Here is a 26,569-nt window from a genome sequence, read left to right on the forward strand (position 1 = left end):
ATATTATGCGATTATTTATGCGATATGCAGAGTTTCGAATTTAAGAAAGGGCAATATTGATATTTCGTTTTTGCTCGATTAAAACTGTAAATGATTTATATTGATTGAAAAACGCGAACTATTTAGATTCTTGGTGCCTGTAGATTCACGCGCAAAACGCGGAATGCCAGTATCACAGTTTATTATTACTCGATATAAAACATTTAAATTGCCTACTGTACTAATTACAGCGTGTTTGCACTGTGATTTCGTCATGGTGCACCGTACATAGCTTATCTTAAATTATAGCACGCTCCCTTTCTCTCTCTCCCTTACTTGCGTGCACGTGCGAACTGTGAGTTGTAATTTGGCAAATTACTATTCTCCATGAACGATCGACACATCGTTTATACATGTCGATTACAGATCGATTGTCACTCGTTCATTAATTTATGATCTCCCGCGATCGTTTCCGATTTATCATTTGCGTTTCGCATCGATTAATACTTAATCGTCTGTTTAATTGTTTAATTTCCATCATTTTATGTCATTCATAAAATGCCGAAAATAAAATAACAATCTTTCCAAGCATCCCGTTTGCACTCGAATTCCGTTTCGAAAACGCGGCAACCTTGATTGCCGGCGATGTTGACTGGCACTTTTAAAGAGTATGTGCATGGATACATGCGGGTTTATCGGACGACCGTTTTCAATTATTGACCGCAAAGTCGCGCGGAGAGACTGTCTGCGCGACGCCCGTAAACTTTCCATACCACGTAATTAGATGGAAATTAGCTAGTTTATATTTATCAGCAAGTGGCGATTACCGCCGGTAATCTACACATTTTTCCGCATTATGTAATTACATTTGCATTAAGGTCGTCGACCGGATTTTCTCGCCTTATTAAACGATCGACCGCGGCGGTACAAATATTAGGCATTTTTCGATCGGAAAATCTTCCGCGAATATAATCATAAATTTCTATTTATTTAATTACGACCGAATTCTCATAAAGCGTGCAGTCGGAGATCGAAATTGGTAGCGGATGCGGAAAACTTCATCATTGGCTCATATTATCTCCAACGCACATTCAGCGTTAGATATACGATCGCGTTCGTGTCTTAAAACTGTGTTTTACAATCGTATACGTTGACGCGGTAACATTAGAATCGTGCCGGTAGCATTTAACTTTAAATCGGAGGCTGAGAATATACATTTCATTGTCGCTAATATTAGTTCAAATTGCAGAGAAGATAGCGGAAGGTGCGTATCGCTATTCATTGGCCATACTATATACATGTATTTCTCGTGCAAAGCTGCAAGCGCCGGATAACTAGATTGAAATTATGTGTGTGAGCGCCTCTCGTGTGTATAGTGTTACCTACCAAAGTATTAGAATTCATGCAAGTACGAATCTGTTTTACATAACAGCGACTCCGACCTGCGACGTCAGGCGTTAGACGGAGTAATACGCGTCACGGCGATATACCCCGTTTATGCGTTTAATTTTCGTAACATATCGAACGCGCAACCACATACATTAACGGTACGCTGAAGTATACAGATAGTATAATTATTGGTCGGTGTTAGAGAAAAGTCGTACGTTTCTTGGAGCGGCGCGAGTCGCGCCGTTAATGATTACGCGAAGTTATATGCGTAAGTAACATTTAATTCGTTGGAAGTTGCGCTGAAGTTTATGCCCGTCAGCTGATATTAATTACGTTGATAAAATACAGATAGTCTTACTGTTTCTTTTTTTTTTTCCTTTTTTGCGCACGCGGCGGAGCCGGCGCAGCTTGCGCGAGCGCTATATAATTATGGTAAACTGTATTCGCGCATCGCGCCGAGTTACGCCGATGAAAATTTTTAATATAATCGCGCTACACATACACATACACGAGTTGCGCCGCATTAAGATAAATCTTTCTTCCTGTATATGATGATGATATCTATTCATGATCGCCAAGACTTCCGCAATTTTGTAATCTACGGATTGCGCGCAAAATTATTAAACATTCTATTTTCAAAGTATAATCTCTTTCAAGATAAAAATCCGCCCCCAATATTTTACGTCTTCTTTTAAACTCTCGACAAAGCAAGTCACTTAAAAATTTCTCTCGCAGTATTATAAAATTATTTTCTAAAATTAAGAAAGAATTCGAATATCTTTTTCTTTTCCCTTAAACATGGCATCACATATCAAATTTTTTGCAAACCATTTACATCGTAAAAGGGAAGAAGGGATGGCTTTTGTCTGCTGCAGAAAGTATTTTTTTTCGCAACAGAATCGTAGATAGAATCTCCCGCGCGACAAGATATAGCCTCAATCGTATATTCTTCGATGAGAGAAAAAGAGAGATATTCGTTACGAAAATGAGAGATTCTTATTACATTGTAACAGAATGTTTTTGCAAAGGCCAATCTTTGTGGCCGCGCATTATTATCCTAGACGCCACAATGTAGCGAACAACTTCAACAGCTTGGAATCTCGTCGATAAAATCGCTAGAAATTATTATTATTATTAATGCAAATGGCGCATTATTACTACGAGGTAAGAGGGCGTCGATGTGCACATATCGCCGTTACTTTATTAATGCTTTTATACCATTTACATAATGGAACAACGGCGGGAACAATGTGTGCATACGACCGAAGTCTTTTAATTACGACCGTTCTTGCGAGAAATCCTTTCCCGATTAACCGAGCGCTCATTAAAAGCGAGTATTTTTTTCTTTTCTTCCATCGAAGGATAACCATACTGATTGACGATAGATCCTGTCACGTGGTAGATCCTGTAATCTATGATTCTGTTGCAAGGAGGGTACACTCTGCGATAGGCAAAAGTTGACTGTCTCTCTCTCTCTCTCTTTTCCCTTCTCTCTTGTTGTTATAACATCGTACCATGTCTGTAAGCGCATATAAGCTATCGATTTATCGAGAGATTCTCCAAAGACTCTCGGACTCTCCGCGCGGTTAGATTATGCAAGCATAATTTGATTAGCTAGCTTTATACGCGGAAATTTAATAATATCCATGCGCGAGGTAAATGAAGGAACAATGTTAATACATTAATGCTTAACTAAAAGAATCCAAAAACTATTAATGATAAAATCAGCAAAATTTATGGATTATATATAATTTTTCTCATTGTGAGAAAAAGAAAGAGAGAGTGGAAGATGATTGTATATATACAGACATTTTCACGGACTTTGTATTGATAATCTCTTAAATAGTCTTTTGTACATTTTCTTAGCAAAATCTCTACATCCAAACAATCTTGATCTCGTTAACATCACGACTCGTAAAACATGTAATTAATCTGCAAGGTCTATATTGAGATAGAGTGGACACAAAGAGTTATGTGTTAAGTATAGTTTATAGTATCATCTAATAAATATGTCATCTAAAAAATATGATAAAATATGAGGCACAGATAATACCTGAGTGAGCCACGTTATAGTCTAGATTGGTAGGTAATTAATTATAGAGATTAATTATTTTTATAGAGATGTCGTTAAAAAATTTGCGTTAATTGTTGTATATTCGTCAATCATCCCGGTTCATGACGTGACATAAGAAGTGATTGATCGCGGATTTACATGAGATTATAACGCAACGTGAAGTTCTCGAAGATTCTGACATAACGTTGCAGCGACGTAAAATATAGTACGTGGTGTACTATATACTTAATCTCAATCATTGTTTGTGTGTTTTCAATGTATTCGCCGATAAATTATAATTTGATACGATGTCTAAGTGTGTCATCTAAGATATTTAATTTTTAATTGCATGTCACGCGAGTCTATTAACAAGAATTTTGAATAAAAAATAGTCGCGATAAAAAATTGTTAAGTTTCTAATCATGAATTTATTTATTTTTTCTAATCATGGATTAATTTTATCTGCAGTTTTTATTATATGCATATATATTTTTTTCTCATCACCTTATGCGCTTCATTAGGAATCATAAAGTAGGAATCATATTGGAAAGATAATTTCGATCAACTCGTTGATATAAAGTTCTAAACATTTCTCGCTTGAGACATATATGTTAAAAAATTGACATTAGACGACACTCTAAGAATAATTTTTATTCGATGTATAGATTGATTGATAGGGAAACTATTCTTTTAACTTTATTATCCCATTTCCACCCTTATAATAAAAGGGTTAATAAGTGAGCTTATTCACACGGTTCACTGCTTATAGCACATCGCTTATCGTTTGCCAATGTGCACGCAGCTATGGGATATCGATCGCGATTATAGATCGTGGAAAAGGCATAATCAAGCCGACGTTCATAAGGTTTTATCGCTTGCCCGGTAATCGGAGTTACGAATCGACCGATCGCGAAAGGTCGTACGTGCGCGCTAATGGTTACACGATAAAAACGCTGATATACCGTCCGGACGTTCGAAAGGCCTGCGCGCTGTAACGATAAAAAGTGCTGATATACCGCCAACGTTTGAAAGGCCTTTGGGAAACGCGCGTGTGCTTGTGTATATGTGTGTGTGTGTGTGTGTGTGTGTATGTACGCGGGGCACGCACACGCGTGTTATTTCTCGCGCGAAACCGCGGATTATTTCGCGGTGTTCGTAATGCGGCAGCGAGACTCCGTGACATTTTGTGCGAGAAAACGCACGTGCGTACCGCGAACGCGGCGGCCCGCCATAAATAAACGCCACTCGGCGCAAATGCAATTCGCCGATGCATGTCTTAAACTGTCGACTTATCGCTTACTATGTTATCGCTTTCCTTCGCTTGTGACGTTGCTCGCCCGCGAGCTTGTTAGATGCGTTGAACATTGCGCTCATCTCTCTCTCTAAGCGAACATCCTTCGTGTAAAATCTACAACTGTGAGATAAGATTTTATTTCGTATTCAAGAACACACATTTCCTTTCATGAAATAAAATGTATAAATATCTTGTTTCACATCATTTACAAGAAGGAAGACACAATTGCTTTTACAATGTACATTGTGTTGTTCACTATGCAGACTATGAAAAAAATTTATAATATTCTTAATATAAATTTATAATAATTTATATATATATATACTTTTATATAAAATTAATTATTTATAGAAAGAGAAATATGTAAAAAATTAAGTAAATTACAATAGTATAGAAAAAAGAAATTCATGTCAAAATTTTCTTTATATTTTCATTATATTGATACTGGATTTTTTTCTGGCATAGTTTTCGAATGCATTTAAAATGTCTCTGTGTTTCAATGCATCGATTGTAGCACATATTAATTAAAGCGAACGCGGAACACAACCGCGAGTTAACTCGATCCAACGCGCCGTACGTGCGCGTATAACGTTTTAAGCTTCGCGTCACGTATTCCAGTTGAGAGACAGATTATAATATCAAAGGTAAACCGCAGATGGACAGTGTCTGCGAAAGTTAGCAACGATGAGAGAATGACAAGGATCCGACAGGCATTTTGCACAGGAGAAAATAATTTTCTCGTAATTGCGATAGAAACTTCCTATAATGATAGATTAAGACAAATGATTAAAATGATGACTAAAAAACCCTGTTTTGAGAAAAAAATTAATTTGTAATTATCAATTTTCTTCTACATAATACTTCGAGAAAGATAGCTATAATATCATTAGTTTATGGATTATTAATTGCGAGTCCAAGTCGATAATATATACTGTCGCTTGCACGAAATTTTTAGAAAGAAATTTTTTATTTAAAGCTTCTGACGTCCAATGTTTTCTGTTTGATTTCAGATATCGATGATTCATTGTTACTGCAAATAAAGTATTTGGGAGAAAGAAAAAATCCTATCCTGTGTATCGCGTTACGCATCGGATCAAAATATCAAAGGTAAGTCTCATCCTGTATATGTGAGGAAGATGGAGCTAATTGCGCGCGAATGCACAAGGGCAGCAACGGCCTTACGAGGGTTCCGCGTCGATACGCGGAGATAGGGGAGCGACAGGGAGAGAAAAGAGAGAAAGAAAGAGGAACGCGAAGAGCAGAATGACGAGCTAGGGGGAATCGATCGGTCATTACCATAATTTGTATATGAGTACCACCTGGAACGATGGCAATATCCCATGGTCAACGACGCTTGCAAACCTTCTTGGATTTCTTTCTCTTATTTCTCGATCTCCGCTACCCCAACTGCTTGTTGTTCCTTTCCTTTGACGTACTTAGGCTGCTTGCTAGGTTCGTCTTCGTACATTCTATTACGAACCTCGTAGCCGTGGAGGAGATAAACGAGTTCGCAAAAATACCGATAATTGTTGCGACGGCGATCATTTGCGATTATGCACAAAGTTGCGGATTTCTGTTGCTCGAACCTCCGATGAACTGAACCCACTTTTGCGAAGTGATAAATTATATGTATAGTGGGTTGGTGTTGCAACTAAATATTAATCGCTTCGATAATCATCGTTTTCCATTTCGAATTATTTCTCCAGGCCCAATCTCGCGATCATTTCGAATTACACGAGAGCTATTTAAGCATCCTGCAAGTGCATTAAAAGACGTTTGCAACGCTTTATTATCACTAATAGCCGGTGTTACAACATTTTCAGAAACGAAAGTAGAGGGCGAAGTATAAGAAGCGATACTTTTAACCGGATTTACCGCCTGCTTACAGAAAATATGAATTGTTATTTACTGCGGTTCGTAATAGAGCAATGTGCATGCGCTAATAATGCGCTAATCAAGCGCGGTCTATTAAAGTACCCATCTTCGAAGCATTTAAGATGATGTTCAAATTACTATGATATCGACCGCATTACATTTATGCCTCTCAGCGCGTACGGGAGATCGTTATTATTAAGACATCGTTGGACCCGATTAACTGAAGCAATTTTCACGGGAGAACTTCTCTCTTTTTCTTTTTCTCGCGAAGAAAATAAATCACGGTTGCTCAAAACACACAGCTGGGATTTACTTAAATTGCCATCGTGGCCTTTGAGACAAACATTCGCTCCGTATATAATTTGTCGTGCATCAGTCGCGCGCCGTAAATCGAAAATCTCAGAAAGGTCAAGGCTTCCCTTATCTGATTGTGAGATGATGTCCGAGAGAGTATTTCACGATCTTTACGACCGACCAAGAACTTCGTTCTTTTTTTTACATCACATCTCGAGAGAACGATTCGACGCCCAAAGAAACGCGTGTATCAAAGATAGTCGAGAATTGAAGACTCAGACGCGTTTTTAGTGAAATAATTTTTAGTGAAATAAAATTAACCAAATATTTTTTTCGGTTCGCAACAATTTTAAGCGAGAAATTATGTATTAAGAAATAAATAATTAAATAGTAAGATTTATTAGACACAATAAAACAAGATATATATTCTTATTTTCTTTTAAACAATACTATTAAATTTTTTTTCGAAATTAAATTCATTAATTTTTTCGAAATGTTTTTTTATAATGAAACAAAATTTATAGAGTTACGAAGGGTTGTAAAATTATAAAACTATAAAAGTATAGATATTTATAGATATTTATAGATATTTATAGATATTTATAGATATTTCAGATGAAAGATATTCAGATGAAATTAAGAATTAAATTCATTGCGCTCGCTGTCACTTTGACGATTACACCTGTGTTGTCCTCGTTCAATGCCGAAATCGCGAGGCCCGATTCTCTCCTCCTCCGTATCTCCTTTCCAGTGCATTGCGGTGCAGCTCTCGCTGCGGTAAGCCGAGACCTCGCCGTGATCGTATATCAATTGCTACAGCCACGTACGTATACGCTGTACGAATAAATATAATTATAAGTAAGAGCACAAGGCTGGGGGACCACGCCCTGTCTCCGCTCTACTCTCTTTTTCTCTTCCCTTGCTCTCCCTCCGCGAGGCAAGGCACGCACTCTTTCGCGTTGTTTCTTTGCTCTCTCTCGCTCTCTTCCTCTTTTCTCTTTCTCGCTCTTTCTATCGAACACACGGTGCTCCAGCACGATAGATAGGCTTAGGTTATTTAGGTTGTATACATTTCCTTTTCTTCTTTACACCGTTTGTACACGCGTCTCGAGCACGCATGTCGTTGCGTGTATGCAACGAGATACCTGGAGGCGAATCAAGCGAGTTCCTTGGAAGGACGTCGCGAAATTGATGGGGATCGTCGATGATGACAGAAATAAGGGATAAAGAAAAATAGATTTTTTTTTAGGAATTTTAAAATAGATGTACGCGAAGATCTGCTGATTTTACTCGAATTTTGGTATATTAAAACCGAATTAATTGGAATATAAAATTCAAGCAAATTCTTAATTTTTTTCTCTAATATTATCTGTAAAATTGAAGAAATTATTTAAAAAATTATTAAAAATAAATTCTGTTTACTATGACTAAATATAAAAGCATTTTAGATAAATAATTAAAAGTGAAGCGAATATTTTATAGATGTACGATGCTTGCGAATGTTTTTAATATTCGCGAAATTAAACTCTCTTGTGCTATCTCCTGTTTAAATCACAATTCATTTAATACACTCGACTCACGAAATACATTAATAGCTCGCTCGACATCTTTATTATTACATGACAGTTCATGATTGATAGTATTGTTTTTGATAGAGCAATCAAATATAGCGCGAGCACACGTCGTATACACATGCGCGTATAGAGAAAACTTGATATAATGACTTTCTAATACGTCATAAAGGTCAGAAGATCTAACCGGAACATATTTTGGAGTCAAATGTCACCAGCAAACATGTTCAACCGCGGTAAACTGTATCTTTCATCGGGGAAGTGTTCTGCCTCTATTATCTAAATGAATAGTTGTCACATGCATTTTATTAGACATGCAATATTGTGATGCAATTTAAATGGCTTGACTCCGAGTTATGACTTTCTAATGCGCGAGCTATATTGCAGTAGGAATAGATTGATTCATTCAATTAAACTTTTTTTTACGTCCTGAATCTTCTCTTCCTCGTGTTAAGCACTTGATATAAGAACTTCATTATGCGTTGTGAAAGTAAAAGAAAGGATAGAAATGTTATGTATGTAAATTTATAAATAAAAATATCTTCGCGCATTAAAACATCGATATTATTCCATAATTTAGGAAATGTTCTTATATATTACATAGATTTATCCTCAATCAAGTTACTTACAATTAAATATAATACGCATTCAAGAATGTATTTTCATACGTGATAAGAAGGGGATGTTGGCGGCTATAATGTAGCACTAACTATGAAGTTCTAGTTGACAAAGAACTCACATTCTTAGGCCAACATTCTATGGATTTCGCAATTACAAGATGCAACGCTATCACGGACCGTCCATTTCGTTCTTTCGTGCCCATTAAATCAATCTAAAATTGTCATTGTTGCCTTTGAGAAATCACATAAACTTTATAATGTCGGATGACGTTTTACGAGGGGTGATTAGTACACAAAGAGGAGCAATTAGGGAATTTAGATTAGCGCATTAAGATGTGTCGCTGCATCTTCGATGGCGAAACGAATATCTTTATAAACCAAGCGCGCTCACGTTCGTAAAATACGCACGCCGCTGAAATCGCGCTTTACATTAGCAATGCTTCTTCTCGTTGATGAGAAAGATATATTCTTGCGATATATATTCCGCTGAAACGACGGGATGTAACCGCTTCGCCACTAAAGATAAAACTCGCGCACGGAATGCTTATCGTGACATAATTGCCGGCGCGCTTTATTGTCGTCGATATGGTCGCGCGATTTTCAGGCTAACCCGCGAATGTATTAAAATATACGTTTGAACGCCAAAGGGTTCGTCGATTTCTCTATGAAAATCTAGAGTCTCCGATTATCTTCGAAAGTACTGCTAGGAAAAACGGTGCAGAGACTCGCGATATGTTGAATCCTCGATAAAATGCACGCGTTCTCATTAGCATGCGAGCTCTTGCAATTACGTATTTAAGACTGCGTGGGGAATGATACTCGCAAAATACGTAGATAATGCTTATCACACGGAAAAAACGGTTAAGGTTGAAACAACTAAAATTACAAACTTGCCGTACGAATAGTTAGGGCATCTACATTGTTTTGTGTCTCAATATTCACTATGTTTGCTGTTACCAAACGCATATAGTTGTCTCCATTACTTCTCTGTAGTTGAGCCGTGTGGTTGTGACAATCATATCGTAGTTCTCGCTAAAGCATGAGTTGTCGCACCCCCACGTCAGCGCTCACCTCATACGGGATGAGATTTTTGTAGATTTTTGTTCATTTTCTATAACTGAAGTTATGTGTTCGTTATGTTTGAATTTTTATTTAATAAAGTAATGTGTAAGTTAAACTCTTCTTGTGTAATATTGGGATTCGACACTATCACAGATAAATATGTACCGCTACATGAGGCGTTAATGGCATCAATTCTCTATGGTTGCCTCAACCATACGGTGTAATGATTTCAACTACGCAGTACAACCACATCAATGTAGGTGTGACAATCACAGACATGGCTGTCCCAAATATTACTATTTATTGTGGTTGTGGCACCCATAATTATGCATTTGGCAACCATATCATTTTTTCCGTGCACGAGGTAATTGCAAAGCCAGTTTGCCGTTAGAGCGCAATCGTTGTGACCAAATTCTGCGTTAAAGTTGCTGTCGTGCTTTAAAGAACTTTGTGTTGCATGTTATTCGGTTGTAAAAAAAAAATTATAAATCCTTTCTCTCCACAAAAAATGATTCTCAAGATTGTATGAAAATTTTGTCACATCAAAGTAGAAATCATATGTAGGATTTTGAATAAATTTACATTATAAATTAAAATGAATATATTTTTAACAATCCGGGAGTGGCTAGTTTTGAGTTTAACCAAATTTAATTATCTCCAGAAACCGTTAATCACACACGTACACACATAAACATCCATAAACAAACGTCAGGTACAACTTTGTGAAGATTTATCTCTACTAGGCAGCAAGATTTATTTCAGCGCGAATTCTCATCATCAAACGTGAGAAATTATCTAGCTTTACGGTATAAACAGATTAATATTCCGTTCGCGCAGCGCGATGATTCTGCGTCCGATATATTCATATTGACACGGTTAATGAACATTTGTACATTATAGCTTCATGGAATAATTAAACTTTCCGATAGATCGAAGTGTCGATTAGGCGCGCGCGATATAGCGAAAACGACGAGTATGTCTCGAGCAGTTTTAAGAGGCGAATTAATCTGGACGCGGCCGCGGATTATCGCGCCATAATCCTCGGGACGATTTTAGCGCCAGTGGTAGAGCTTAGGCTAATCCGACGAACAGTAATCAGTGAAACAAAATCCGACGAGCGTCGATCGCGACAACTTGATCGTGTACCAACTTGACTACACTAGAGATAAGAAATAAATTGGCCGGTGAGAGAAAAACGGAGAGAGACAGTCACGTTTTCGCGATTAATTCTAAGTTTCTGTTATCGGGCTATTTGTGAAAGGAAAACGTGGAAGCTGAGTTATGGATCGTAAAGCGAAGATCCATGGCGATCGTTAAACACGCACTTGAATTTGTAATCTTTCGTGACTCGCAATCGTTACCGAACGCGATGTTAAACTGATCTGGATACAGCCTTGTCTATATAAACGATAACTATATAATCTCATTTTATTCACGATAATCTATATAAATAAATGATTCATTGAATTTATCGTTATCGAATGGTACAGTTTATACGAGTGACAAAATGTTGAATATCTGTATACGAAATTAAGACGACAATTAATGTTATGTCTTTAATCACATAATAAGATTGAGTGTCTATATAAATAAAATGTACATTGAGATAGTAATAGAAAACAAAAATAGCAGAAATAACACAATCTTCTATCAGTTCAGCGAAACTATTGATTTTACATGTAAGCACATCGCTCAAGGTTTAATCGATTGAGCACTTCGATTTCAACTTCGAGATCGAAGTAGGATTTCAGCCTCGCATGTTGTTTATGGCGTAATATACGATAATTGTCCGAGATAAAATCGTCAATATTAATAATTACATATTATTACATTCTCGTTACATGCATCTTTCGAATTATCAGTCGTCTCAACCTAACTTTGCATCTTGTTTGCGAGAATACACTTCCGTTTATTTATAATTACGAATATTCAAATTTGTTTTCTAAACTATCACACATTTCATGCCGCGTGAGATATAAATTGTTTCTCTTAAATAGAAAATGATCACATTATTAAGAGTCAATTTTCTCAAGACTACAATTTAAAAAAAAACGATTATCATATATTTTATAGTATGAAAATATTATTGAGTTTTAACAGTGACGTATCTTTCACGTTATTTTTTCATATTTTGAAGAAATGACAATATATAGTTCTACCTTTTCGTTATTCGATGATACTCTATGATAGTTATTTTTTGTAACTTTATATTAAATAATTATTATATTATTTGAACGATGATTCTGGCTACAAAATTAGCCAGAGAAAATACTCTGTTGACAGTGCAATCATCCTGACATTAACTCACAATCAGTATTACGAGCTATATCTGTCCTCAGCGTTTCGCACAGACATTATCTCGCGAAACGCGTCTTCTCGAAAAGAAAAAGATGTACAATCGGCACGAAGGAGATTTATGGAAAGTATAACGCGAGTTAACGAGAACTCGTTCAAACGTACGAATTTCCTAATTATGCGCGCAATGTCACGCAGTCGCGGGATAACGAGCGAACATCCTCTCCCGAAGGCGGGAACGATAAAAAGCATCTCTGCGTTGCCACTCTTTCGTTCGTTCGTTCGCGAGCATGCGAAGTCGCAATCGTCGCGCACCCGTCATAAATCAAAGGCATTCCTCACGTGTGACGCGAGAAAAACAGCTGCTCGCGCGCTTATATGACGCGACCGTCCGAGGGCGTGAGCCGATATGCACGAGCACGCGTGTGTGCACGTCGCTTCGGCGCGAACAATACGCGAGATAGCACAAGGCTCGCTAATTCCGGTCGATTGTGCTCTCTTCGTGGCTGTCGTTCAAGCAGCGGCTAAAAAAAGCAACCTGACCGTGGATCTGACCGTGGACAGCTGCCTCCTCTTTCCCTTCTCTCCCTTTTCCTTACGTACTTGCCTACCTACTTCGCTAGCGTTGAATTCTTCCTCATTGAGCTTGGCACTCATCGGCTGAGAATGAGGCGAAAATAAAATGTGTCTAAAGGAACGCCTTTTTTGTATGTGTGACTGACGTAGAACCCACCTCCTGTATATCACTATCGGCGCGGTATGGCTCACCCTCGGTGAAAAGGCACCGATAGTATTTTCTCTCTCGTCGAGAGGGTTCTATTGGAACCAGATTCGCGCGTATGACGCAACTTATATAACGTTAAGTTATGCTACATAAATTCTACGTTCTGATTAATGGCCATAATTCACTATTAATCTTTGATAAATCTCGACAGTGGATTATATTTGCTTGTTAGATCTTGTCGGCTGTTTAATTTAACCGTTCGTGTCATTTTGAAGTCGAGCCTTTAGAAAAAAAATTCCATACGAATAATTTTTTGCTGAGATTTATCTTTTCACATTTAAACACTAGAAACTATAGTTTCTCGTTATAATCATTACTTATCATATCAGGATCTTTATCATTATATAATAGCGTTACATGAAGGAAATTGTATATAATCTTTTAAATAATAATAATCTACTTTCGAAAAGTAAACGTGCAACTTTTCTTAGTCTCTCGAGCGAAAAAATACTATTGTTGCTGCAGTTGGAGATCTTTTGGAGAATTTCGTGCTTGTCCGAGAGGCACAATGCGGATAGATCTCGTGAAGAATTTCACGGAGGGCGAGGTAGAGAAACACACCCATGAATCCGCCGGGATACCACGTGTACGCGAGAGCACCCATGCGCGAATAATCCGCGTGAGCGACACACACACGAATCGCGCACATCAGCATATAAGCCCACACATCGGTCGGAGCTTTCTCCAGTCTGACAGCGGTCAACACGGAGAACTGGGTATCCGGTGTCTGTAAAATCCCCTCTTCTTCTGTCTGGCGTTTCGAGATAGAAATTGAATTCGCGTATAATTTCGATTTATTTAATTTCTATACAATTTACTTAAAAGTTTAGACCCCCGAACGTTTATTCGATTTAATAGACGAGATATTTGGCGGCTAAAAAAATATTTCTATCATATAAAGGGAAGAGATGAGATCTTGATTTTTTGAATTGGAAGAAATTATCATTAATGTAGATGAAAAATTTATGATTTAGGCTGTAGAAGTATAAAATATCTGATTAAAACTATCTAGTTAAAATGACAATTTTATATTATTTTTGTACAATGTTAATTTGCATTTTTATTAAAATAAGATATTTTTAAATTTCGGTTTCAATACTTGCAGTACGATTTGAAAAAAGCAGATCTCTATCTCGCATTACATGGATACACGCGCTCGTACGCACATCCACACTTGCATTCAAGTACGCGCAAGTATGATGTGTGAAGATTGACTACTTAAAAACCATCTAGTAGACCAGACCGGGTCATATACCGAGTGCATCAGCGAGAGATGTCTAGTTACACTAGCTGATCGATACGAGAAAAAGTGCAAAGACGACAAAGTGAAGGAGCGATGGATGACGAGAAAACGCATACATTTATGTGCGAGTAGCCGCGAAGTCGCGTGTAAACACACGTGTGCGTGCACGTGTCACCGCGCGCGTCTCTTACTCGCGGCCGACTCTCTCCGTCTGACCTGCATCGTCTATTTCTCCTTCACGCTTGCCCGCTCGTCCGTCTCTTTTTCCCCTATCGCTCCTTCTCGCTCCTAGCTTACTACGGTTTGAGCCCGAAGTGCTCAGTGTTCGAGACTGCCTCTCGCGACCCGCGGTAAGCAAAGCAAACGACCTTCCGTGGAATCTGGACAACCTGTCTGCCCGCCTGCAGCCGCTAAGACCAGGCCTGCACTTGTTCTGCACACGAGTCCGCGTGTCTCTCTCTCTCTCTCATTTCTCGTTTGTCTGTCTCTTTTTCCGTCTCTCGCTCTGTCTCGTTCCTTCGAAGAGCTAACCGCATCCAGGGTGTTTTAACGCGACCCTTGGGCGATCATTAACCTTACAGAGACCGGGTTAAGATAATCATTTATGTGCGCCGAGTCGCGCCGCCGCTGCCCCGCCGATGTTCGAGCGATATCTGAGATTCTATGAATGAAGCCGTACCTTTCTCCTATCTCGCTTATCCGTACCTATAAACTGCGAACTGTAAACCAGTTACCAACAGCACGATTTTCATCACTCTTATTTTTTTATACCTTCTCTTTATGTATCTTAAATTTTTCTGCTATGTTGAAAAAACGTAATCTGTAGATATTACATTTATAGCAGAATTAATTGATAGAGATAAATCTATGAGAAAACTGGTTGATATTATAATTATGATATATGATAGATGAATGAATTTTAATGAAGTTGAATTCAGCAAAATACTCGCATTTATATCAGATATTTCCAACTGCGACATAAATTATATCTCTTTTCCTTTGTACATTAATGTGTGACAACTATTTTTCAGCTGTTATATTATATTTTATAACGTTCTTGTTATGGAGAAAATGAAATTCTTGCAGCGCAAAAATCAATAGTAGGACAAATGAAATTTGCGTTTGCGTCAGACATGGAATTTTTGTCTCGAAAAAAAATTTGCGAGCTGCTCGATTAACATGACTTGTCAAAATTTAATACCGAAATCTCTCAGACAACCGCGGCGGCTCATCACGTTTATTTTAGGGTCGTCGATGAATCACTCGCGCGTTTCCGAATTCGAATGACAAACGTTTATTGCCGCCTCGAGCAAAAATGATCTTTGGACTCGACTTTTTCTTTCCTCTCTCTTTCATTTTGTCCATCACGCGCATCTTTATTTTCGTCGTTTTCGTTCGACACTTACACACATACTTGATATTTGCATCGTGAATTGACGTGTCGATTTATCTTTACGATTTATGCACATGTGTGTAGGAGTGCGAGAGATGTTTGGTAGTTTTATAACAACTGTATTTTCATTACATAAATTTTACTTCGTTAATAGCTTCGCGGTGTAATTCGCCGACATAAATTCACGATAATCTTTTATCGAATCATATATAGGTAAATAATCCCTCATTTAAATTCCTCAGACGCGACGACGTCGCTCAATATTCGATTATCCGTCTACTTGATGTTTTTCTCGTCTCCATTTCCGCCTCTAATCCCCATAATCGTAAGTTCTGCTTGAACGGAATGCCGCCGGTGCAAATTTTCCTTAATCGCCGGCTTTCCCCTTTATAAGAAATGCGACCAGTATATTTGAATATTCGAGCGTGCCGCTCTCTCGCTCGCAGATACGATTTTATTAATTATACGACCGCCGGTTATGAAATACACGCGATCGCGTCAATTTCTCGTTCATTCATTAACTACCTTTATAATTGCGTCGGTAAGTGTTTGGCGGCCGTAAAGTATTCCATGCCACGACGGACGTCGATAATTATCATGACAGATATCGATCGCCCGGACGCCGATGAAATATCGCGGCGCGCGAAAACAGTTTGCCGCGAAATTGTGGTAAATCGAGGGTAACGTGCTGAGAGGGTTCGTTAACAAGCCGATCTCGAGTGAGCCGATTATCGGCCAGCGCTCTCATTAACAAGCCCCGGTTGAGCGTGCATGGTTTTCTCTTGTTGCCGTCGTCGTAGGCCATTTTCACAACGTTCCCTTCGATTATCTCGCAAAGGTTCAGGAACTCTCCTTCAGCTGGGCGATAATTCTGTCGATGGGACGGTAATCATCCTCACCGCTATATTCATTGCGTATCCACTGTACTGCGATTCTGTAAAGAATCTAACTAAAAGAGCGACTCAAACAATTCTAAAAAAAAAAAAAAAAGATTTAAAATATCTGTAAAATAATATTTTTAACCATGATATCGCTATGTCAAAATATATGCGTAACGATAGCGACACGTCATTGTTGAAAGAATCGCAGTACTGTGTTGAGATAGGTGTTATTACGTTTTACGGCGGGGAATCGATCAACGATTAATGTCCATTGACTTATATTACCACGCTGCATTATTAATCAAATCCGTCTCACTCAGAGCTTCGAGTGCGTCTACGATTTGTTACAAGTGTCAGATTTTGACACTTACTGCGCACGTGATCGCCATTCAGCGAAATGAACTTAAGATGTCAATGGAAGTAAATTATATTGTGAGCTTTGAATCTCTATTAATCGTACGAATGGTTTCATGTGATCAATAAATAATTACATTAGATGTGTGTGCACGTAAACGTGTCGCGACAATCAGAATTTTTTGAGTCTGCAAGAGCCGCCAATTTAATTGCGAATAACATTGCACGCAATCGAAGTAATAAATCGCAAGAATAGCTGTTATTAAATCAACGATATTAAATATCTATCGGTTGGTAAAAATGAAAGGAACGAGCATGGGAAAATGGCAATGCCAGCGATCGTTGCAGATATCCAACTATCGAGAAAGCCATTATTAAACTTGATCTTATCTTAAGCGTTTCGCAAACATGTTGACGATTTTAGTTCATCTGATATTGAGATCATTATAAATTATCGTACTAAAAACTTGTTATTTTGAGCATCGATTATACAAACAATTCTAAGAAAAACATGATGCAAGCAGATTTAAAATATCTGTAACATTGACAGAGTATTTGGAATTAAAAAAATAAATTTCTACATAATTTAAAGATAAAATATATAATCAAATTTAAAATTTAAAAATCTTTTTACTGCCAAGAAAGAGTTGTTTTTTATATCTTAATATATTTTCTAATTACAAAATAGAAATAATTATATATGTTGCCTTGAATTATATTACATGAAGTACCAAATTCATGATTCACTGAGCTTCCCGTGTAAGTAACACTGATTTAATTGTAAGCATAATAATATACGATATAAAAATATGATCGATAGCAATGTAGAAAGAGAAAGAAAGAAAACGAAAAACATGGAGTGTATGTAATCCGAAATCGAGCGAAACTGCCGTTTATATCAAGTAAGCCGCAACATCCGTGTTACACTTCGGACTAACGGTAACAAGAACAAAACGACATCCGAATCCAGATAGATAGATATCATAGATAAACGTAAGGAGAGTATGTGCGATTTTTTTGTGCGTTTGAAGGCAAATTTGTTCCGCCGAGGGTTCGTTGCCGTGAAATCACTTATTGGATACGTCCGGACTTAGGCGGAGGCGCGTCTACCATCCTTCGAGAGAGACGTATGTACGTATGTTCGTTGGTTGGAGCCCGCCGGGACCAACCCGGGTCCGACCGAGACGCGTTGCAACATTATTGCCAAGCGTGTACCGCGTTAAAGGGTGTTATTACGCATATCCGATGGCCGGCTCGCGGACTTGGGCCGCCGCGGAGCTAGCTAGCTAGCGTTTTCCACGAGCTTTTCGCGAACAAAAAGGCAGCTCTCAATCGCGTTCCTACATAGATAGTGCGAGCAAACCGGCCGCAATTATCCCTTCCGCCGCACCATCGATCGTGAATCGTGAAATCGCACGAATTAATGCATGCCCGACGACAAACGACCTGTGACTCTCCCCTTCCGATTATGCCGTCCCTTCGATCTAATCTCGGTTGCATCGTCCCGCCGCTCTGATCGTGTTGCGCTGTAATTAATATAATAGAATCAGTTAAGGCGGGGACGCGGCTCAAACCCGGGAGCTGCTCCTGTAATCTGATTCGATTTGTAAAACATATACCGCCGGTATATAATGTATTCCTTTTCGTTTTTGTTGCGATGCGGAATATATATCTGGTTACGTAATTATCGCATTTATATTTGTGAAGAGATACATATTACGAAGAAGACAAAATAATAGCATTACCATAATAGCACTAAAAGATTAATAACTCTTTCTAGATATACTACCAATAAATGTAACTATAAACATATCGAATATTAAATGGCGGTAGCGAAACGGAAGAAATCTGTTTGTCAGTAGTTACATCATATGTCAATTATCTTAATATATTTTATTTGCATAAAAATCTATCTTTCACAAGCTGGAGAAGGTAAAAAAAATACGCGATGATATTTCGTGCTCCAAAGCAATTACGCGCGCTCAAAGATTCGAGGGCGTTTCTCCCGTTTTGATCGTCGATCCAACTCTATCGATATTTTTCTCTATCTCACTTTTTTTTATTTCTTTACTTTGTTGTGTCCAAGCGAAACGTAACGCGGTTGTTTCCCGTCACTAGATTTACGCGATGTTCCGCGAGATAACGCGCGCAATTACGCTCTCCGACATGGCCGACAATACTCTTTAATGACTAATAATTTCAGGCGATGCCGATAATTATGAAACCGCGCTCTCGCGCGCGATTCGATTTCCTCTCGCAATCGCGTTGTAGGCGCGCCGGTGCCCGACGATGGGAGAGGCACGCAAAGTATCGGAATTCTCGCGGAACTCGCTAATTAACGACCGAGCGACGAGACGCGTTGCTCAGGCGCGCTAATTGCTTACTTTCCTCGGTTTCTTATCGTCACGGAGATATCGTCGCGCTGCGACATAGGGCGTGACTGGATAAAAAGAAAAAGGGTCGCGGGGATTTGATCGAGAAAGGACAGGACCGATTCGTTAAACCAACCGTATCTGTTTTAACTTGTATGCCAAACATTACAATACAATGAAAAGATATACTCGTTACGAAATTACAATTTTTTAATTAATATATTGCGAATTATTTTTCGCGATGTATATATATTAAAATCATGATCTTTATTATCTTTTAATTATTCCAATTATTAATACTCCAACGAAATCCCAAGAGTGCGCACGGCAGCCAAACATTTCTATTCATTAATAGAAGGGGATACAGAACAATATAGGGTCAGACAGAGAGGCGGATGTCTGCCGGCAGGCACCATCCGTAATTCGATAAATGTACAAATCGGCGATTTTGCGCCGGTTTTCTGGATAACCACTCGCGTAAAAGCCTAACGTTTCGATCACGTGGCATAATGGCGATCGCCCGGAGGAGGGAGAGTTTATTGGAGAACGAACGAGCGGAATCGCTACGTTGGCGGGACGGAGACGACGAGACACGAGATGGAAATGGCGAGATCGCGACAGAAGCAGAGCGAGAAGGAAAGAAAAAACAGTCGGGAGAGAAGCGTGAAGAAGGGGGTAAAGGGAGAGGAGCGTCTGCCATCGTAGGGGGAAACGAGGGGGGAAAGAAACGAGAAAGGGCAAGGAGAGAGGACGGGGTGGAGGACGAAGGAGGCACCAAGTACAGACGAAGGACAGCGGTGGGAATTAAAAGGAGAGACGAACGACGATGCGGAGGTCCGACGCTTTTCTTCGTAGAGGACTGGACCACGCCGCCGCTGCTGCTGCTGATGCTGCTGCTGCGGCAGCGGCCATCTTGCCCTTCGACGTCCTCTTTCCTTGCCCTCTTCCCGCCGTTCCTTCTTCACCATCTCATCTCTGTCTCGCGCTTCCGTCCAGGTATGCGTGCAACGGCGTAGCGCGCACTCTCTCTCCTCGCGTTCTCTTATATCAGGGTCTACCTTATATCTTACTTCCTCACCTATACCCTCGTACTACCTTCCTCGAGCTCGTTTATCGCGAGCACTGCGGCGAGTCCGCTCGTTGTGTCGGATGACGCGGCGACGCGCCACGCGGCGCGACCACGCACAATGCTCGATCGGATTATCCCGGGACTTCTCTTTTAAGATCATTCTACAATGGACGCAAAACGGCACGTCACTTCGCTCTAGAACGTGCAGAGTTGAACGTGCTGCATTCTCAGAAGTTTCTTACATTTTATGATCCGTTGCTTGCGTTCTGTATCTATTGTAGAATTTTGTAAAGCTTTATATATATATATATATTCTAAATTGCTGACGTGCAACGTGGACTGAGGCAGACTGAGGCAGGCAATACTATTGTAGATTGCCATTTACTAACGAAGGGATTCACAGATATGTTGGATTAAATTGTAGTAGAACGAGCGTCTACTTTCATAAGTAGATACGCTGCACATTCGTATGTTTAGAATTTGTTTTTAGAAAAGGACGATTATGCAATAAAATATTTTTCACGGAATGTCAAAATTGCACGGGAGGCGTATGATGGTCATACTGATAATTTCTAGATTCTGTGTGCATATTTCTGCTACCTTAGGAATATAATATATATTAATCTGCGGAAGTCTGCGGTCAGCACTTTGAAATCTGAGTTATGTATTTCGATTCTATTGTACGAGGAAAAAATGTTTTGCGGTCTATTACACGGATATGAGGAGAATTTCATATGAAAAAAAAATAGTAATGTCATTCTTATTATGCTACTTGTCAGATATGTTCGAGAGAGTTAATCATTTTAATCTTATAAGGTATACATATATATATAAATATATACTCCTGAATAATACATATAAATTTGCTATAAGTGATTAATACAAAAGCAAAATTATCTATTATGGTTGCCATCATAATTTCTGACGTTATATACATATATTCCGCAATGCCAATTTAACATGCTGCATCAGAATTAAAGCATACATTTTAGCATACAAAAGACTATTCACTCGGCAAATGCCAAACAGATCGTTTCATACGCTCTTTGTAGCAAGACAAGTTGAAAGCGATCACACGGCGTAAAGAAATAATCGACAGCACCTAATTCCATTCATACCGGCTTGTGCTTACGTACGTATTCAACCGGTCGGGATCCTTGAATGAAGTAGCGTCGTCAAACTAGCGTGGAAACAAGTCACTATCACACGGACGACGTGAACGCGTCTCTTTAGCGGCCTCGTCGCGATTCATCCGATTCCACCGCGCGTTCTAACTGTTCGCCAGTTCATTCAACGTATACCCGCCCTGGTAATTTACGAGCGCTCTGTATGGAAATGCACGGAGTTTATTGATACGGTGCACGCATCACGCATACGTAAACGTAACGTGCCGATCTACAAGAGATTCGCTCGTATATGCGATGCATCATTAGTGTTAGACTTGAATTTTTATCATTATTTTGTTATTCGTTCGATATCGTTTTTTAAAAGAATAACGACGATAATTTTCGCTAGATAGAGATTGACATTAAATAGAGATAGAGAAAGAGAGAAAAAAAGGAAGCAAAACTCTCTAATGGAATATTTTTTTTATTTGCACATTTGCAGTATATATCATTTGGGAAAAAAATTATCTTCAAATTTTTCAATGTTAAAGAGAGCGTGCGCTAATTTTCAAGTTTTTTAATATATGTAAACTTGATACGCGGGTATATATAATATGTATCTGTGACATTAAGTACCGAAAGCGGAGTAGCCGTATATTATCGGAGTATCGCATGCATTCCTAGCCGACGGGCATATATTGGACGGATTTTCTTGCGTGTGTCTTGATGCATGCCGCTGTTTCATGCGTGCATGCACGCACGCGTCCTTATTTTGGCTTTTTGCCCCGTGGCATCGCGCACGATACAAGGATTCGACGACGAGGGACGACTAATTGGATTTTTTCCGCGGGCCGAGGACGCGCGTTTAAAGGGCCGTTAAAATAACAAAAGTTGCTTACCTCTCTCTTTCTCTCTTGCGCCGGAAGTCCTTTTACGTGGGCTACGCCCTTCGATCTTAAAAGGGGGATTCGAAATCGCGGGAGCAAGTGCGCGATTTCTGATGGAACGAGAGCGCATCAGCCTATTTTCGCGTTCCAATGACTTGCGATCTTGAATATCGAGCATTGAACGATGCATGTGAAATTACAGATATTTGCCGGACGAGAGGGAAAGAGAAGCCACAGAGAGGAGAAGCGAAATAGTTTTTGCTGCGCGGCCGATGCAGGCAGAAAATTCTATCGGAGCGGAAGCGCGAAAATTTGCATCCGGAGCTACATATATAATGACATATTCATGACAAAGTTCTCGCTATACTCGTTGCCAGATAAAAATGCGCGCGAATCGGGATCGATTTCCGCGTTAATCGCGCGAAAATAAAAAATAAAAGTCACCACATACACACGCGGGCGGCAACGGGCAGATAACAGCCTGCAATAACAATTCCCATTAAATCCGGATATAAAGTCGATCGATCCCCGCGCACCTACAAAGGAGTGTCAGTACGTTCAATAAGCGTGCTCAATTTGCATTCATAAGCGCGGGGCGTAATCGACGCGAAGGCCATCGTCGTCTCGAAACCGATGGGGAGGAACCGATTCTCCATCCGATTCGATCCGATTTGCAGGAGTCGAGAGAGATTGATCCGTACTACGGTTTCACTTCTTCACTTCTTCGAGCCGTATGTAACGTTTGCTAATGCATGTACGTGCGTAAATGCAAATTCGCGACGACGGTACGAAGATAAAGAGACGGGGAAAAAAAGAGGGGAAAAAAAAAGAAAAAAAAAGGAGATATCGCTCGCCGCGAGGTGATATGTTAACACAGACAGGCGTTGTATTTATGCGCACATGTACACGATCTACACTATTGCGCCATATCATAATCACTCACGAACGCAAACGAACGAATTTGTCTTTACGTCAGCCGATTTCCATTTGCGAGCAATTACGGTATATACATATATGCATCGCGGCACGCCTCCGCGACTGTGTATGTATATTTCTTCTTTTTTTTTGTATTTCATTTATATCGATGTGCGTATAAGATCGCGGTGAGAAGAAAAAAAACCGAACGTGTTATGAAATCGGCGTGGAAATTTCTAATCAATTTTAGTCATGATTTTGCGAAGTCGGCGTAAGATGGTGACTCAATTTCTTGGGATACTTATCGTGCAAATCGTTCTCGTTAGTGAATACATTAGTTAGGTATTCTTTTTTTTATCGATTGCAACATATAATTATGTGTAACTACGTAGAAGTACAATGTAAATTAGAGACGTTTTGTGCCTTGAAAAAAAAAAACATTTAATAAATTATTTTCTGATGTTTCAATTTCTGTCTTACGATCAAGCAACATCTGATCATTCGTCTGAGTCAATCAAACATTAATTGCTTTATAAGAGGCACATGTTTATCACAGAGTCAAATCGCGATAATTTTTTCACGATAATAATTTTAAATTAAAAAATTGGAAAATCGTGGAAATCTTCTATGGGAAGTATTCTACAGGTCGTTTAAATGATGTAATTAATCGTCGTAAACGCAATGCCGCATTGATGGCGCAAAAAATGATGCAAGATAAGATCGATCTCGGTTAGATGTAAATCACTTAAAATAAAATTTTCCCTCCCCGATGCATCTATATAGAACAACGTGGAACGACTGTAGAGAACGCTTCGTGGAACGGGGATACGGGATATACAAGAAATGGGACGAGAGAGATGTACGAGATGAGGGACACAGACGAAAGAAGGGACGGGGGACGTCATGGCTTATGTTTCCACGAACGAAACGGTTTTTACGTCGGTGCACCGTCATTACAGCAATTTGGCGCGCATACAAAACGTTAGCCTCCGGTAATCCAAAAATTCGCAGGATGCGGCGGCGCTTTCGCGAATGATGAGGGGGATGCGATTCCATTTCGAGTGTACACTTAAGAGGGGTATCTCCACGCGATGAATTCGCGAGCGCGTCGTTTTGCATATAAGATGCATTTACACGCCCGTTTACGTCGATTGATCCTTAATCGCGCTGTCGATAATACGGAAACGATGTATTCGAGGTTCATGATGTGCCTTTGCCCTCCGCGCGCACGTGTGTATATGTGTAATATCGTTCATTTTATTATAATATATATTATAAATGGCATTTATGCGCCAATTAAAATATATATACAAACAACAACTTTATTACATTCATTAGTGTTACGTTACGCGCTTTCTTGTACGTACACACGCGCGTGTGCAGTATAATTTTCCAACATTTTGCATAGAGAATCATATCAACGTTAATTGATAATCATTTGACGTAGTCGCTCCGCACTTAATGCGATTTACATAATATAGCGTCTTCGCGTATCCGCGCGCGATGCCGTCAGCAAGTAAACCCTTCGCGCTTCTTGAGAAGCGTGAGGAAAGCGGAGCTGAAAAATTCCGTAGCCGTGTGGCACGCGGGCGTTCTCGAAACCGATCTCACCACGCCTGCAGGTATACATGGATATATCGTGCCTTCCACGCCGGCGTTAATAGGCCACCGGTAACTTACACCGGTATACGCGATGGCCGGACTGTATATGGTGGGATACAAATCCAGAGAAAAAGGAGAAAGAGAGAGCATCGGGGTTATAAACGTAGAAACGCCCCGTAGGGATATCTGTCAAATAAATAATCCACGAAAAGCGCGGCGTGTATGCGTGTGCGGCGGTGTGTATGACGTCACATCCTCGAAAACACTATTATTATACCTCCAACCACCTCCGCCGGCGTATTAACATAGATTACGCCGCCGCGGCCCTCAAGCGGTGCTCGGTCCTCGCCATTAGGCGATTGTGCGGCTATTGTGGTTACCGCGGCGGTGTACACTCGCACACATGAGACAAGGATTATATTTGCGCGAGCGCGTCCCATTGACGAGGAAAACACGGTGATCAGCGACGTGTGAAGCCGTCGCCGCGCGAACATTATAATTTTCGCGGAGCGAAAAACCGTTCGGTGCCGCGATTACGAAGAGAGTCGAAATGCCTCGAGATATAACTATCAGTGCAACGCGTAGGAGTACCATCGTAAATTTTCCACGCGAATTACTGAATCGCAAAAAAGTACAATATAGGTATTTCCTATCGCGAGATGTTCCTTCAACGTTATTAATATCCATTATTTTAACGTGATGTAGATACACGTGGGTCGCTGATAATATCGCGACCAATGCACCGGTGATTCGAGAGAAAGAGACGGTGATCGATCGGAGCAATGGGTCTGCATGTCGTGCGTTATTTGTAAAATGGCAGAGAAATCGTCGTTGGCAACGATCGATTAAGTTCTTGGGCGTATCGAGACGTTTCGAAGTGTTTGGTTAATGAAAAAGATGACGGAATGTGTGTAGAAGTATATTAAGAAATATATTAAATCGTATTATAGGCCAAAGAAAGTAACAAGAAATAAATTATATAAATTTTGACGTATAAAAGAACAACCATTTTTCTTCTTCAATGTAGCAATCCTTTTCTTCATATATAAATAAATTTAAATATAAATGCAGTCTACGTCAATCCAGAATAATAAAAATATTGTTTACCGTTTTTTTATTGACACAACAATTTAGTTAAATATAAGTTTTATAACGCGCAATTTGAAATGTATCAAGTACAAGAGAGATGAGCGCACGATTCGGGATCGAAATTCAGTCAGTCGATTTGAAACTTGTCGTCGAAAACGAGATCTGTTCTCCCCGCGCTACTTTTAAGCTACTTATTCCACGGCTTAACTCGTTCGCGATTGCTCACCGGCGAAACTCCAGACAGGTTCACAATTTAAGATGGATCAATCCGCATGCTCTGACGGATAATCTTCTCTTAGAAGAAACTTGAATTAAAGGGACGAATCAAATGTGAGAATAAGTAGACATATCCTCTTCATTCCATGTACTGACAATTATAAAAGGGACATGTAGATTGTAATTATCGATTCGCACATGGTCATTCATGACGACATAATTGTTT

The 26,569-nt window shown here is 39.5% G+C and overlaps 2 protein-coding genes across 7 annotated transcripts in view; one reads left to right on the plus strand and one right to left on the minus strand.

Moving 5' to 3' along the window:
• Positions 1-26,569, minus strand: part of Grh (grainy head) — a 109,654-nt gene that overhangs the window by 66,792 nt on the left and 16,293 nt on the right. The gene's annotated exons all lie outside the window — the stretch shown is intronic.
• The window catches only part of LOC145939946 (uncharacterized), a 124,209-nt gene that overhangs the window by 57,938 nt on the left and 39,702 nt on the right, over positions 1-26,569 (plus strand). For both annotated transcript variants that reach the window (XM_083044609.1, XM_083044610.1), the window contains one exon: positions 5,726-5,822. In XM_083044609.1, the coding sequence (XP_082900735.1) occupies positions 5,726-5,822 (97 nt within the window). The remainder of the gene's footprint in view (positions 1-5,725; positions 5,823-26,569) is intronic.

Source organism: Prenolepis imparis, unplaced genomic scaffold (assembly GCF_030444845.1).
Source record: "Prenolepis imparis isolate NDT839.2.m4 unplaced genomic scaffold, iyPreImpa1.0 SCAF_8, whole genome shotgun sequence".
In the NCBI taxonomy this organism is placed as follows: Eukaryota; Metazoa; Arthropoda; class Insecta; order Hymenoptera; family Formicidae; genus Prenolepis; species Prenolepis imparis.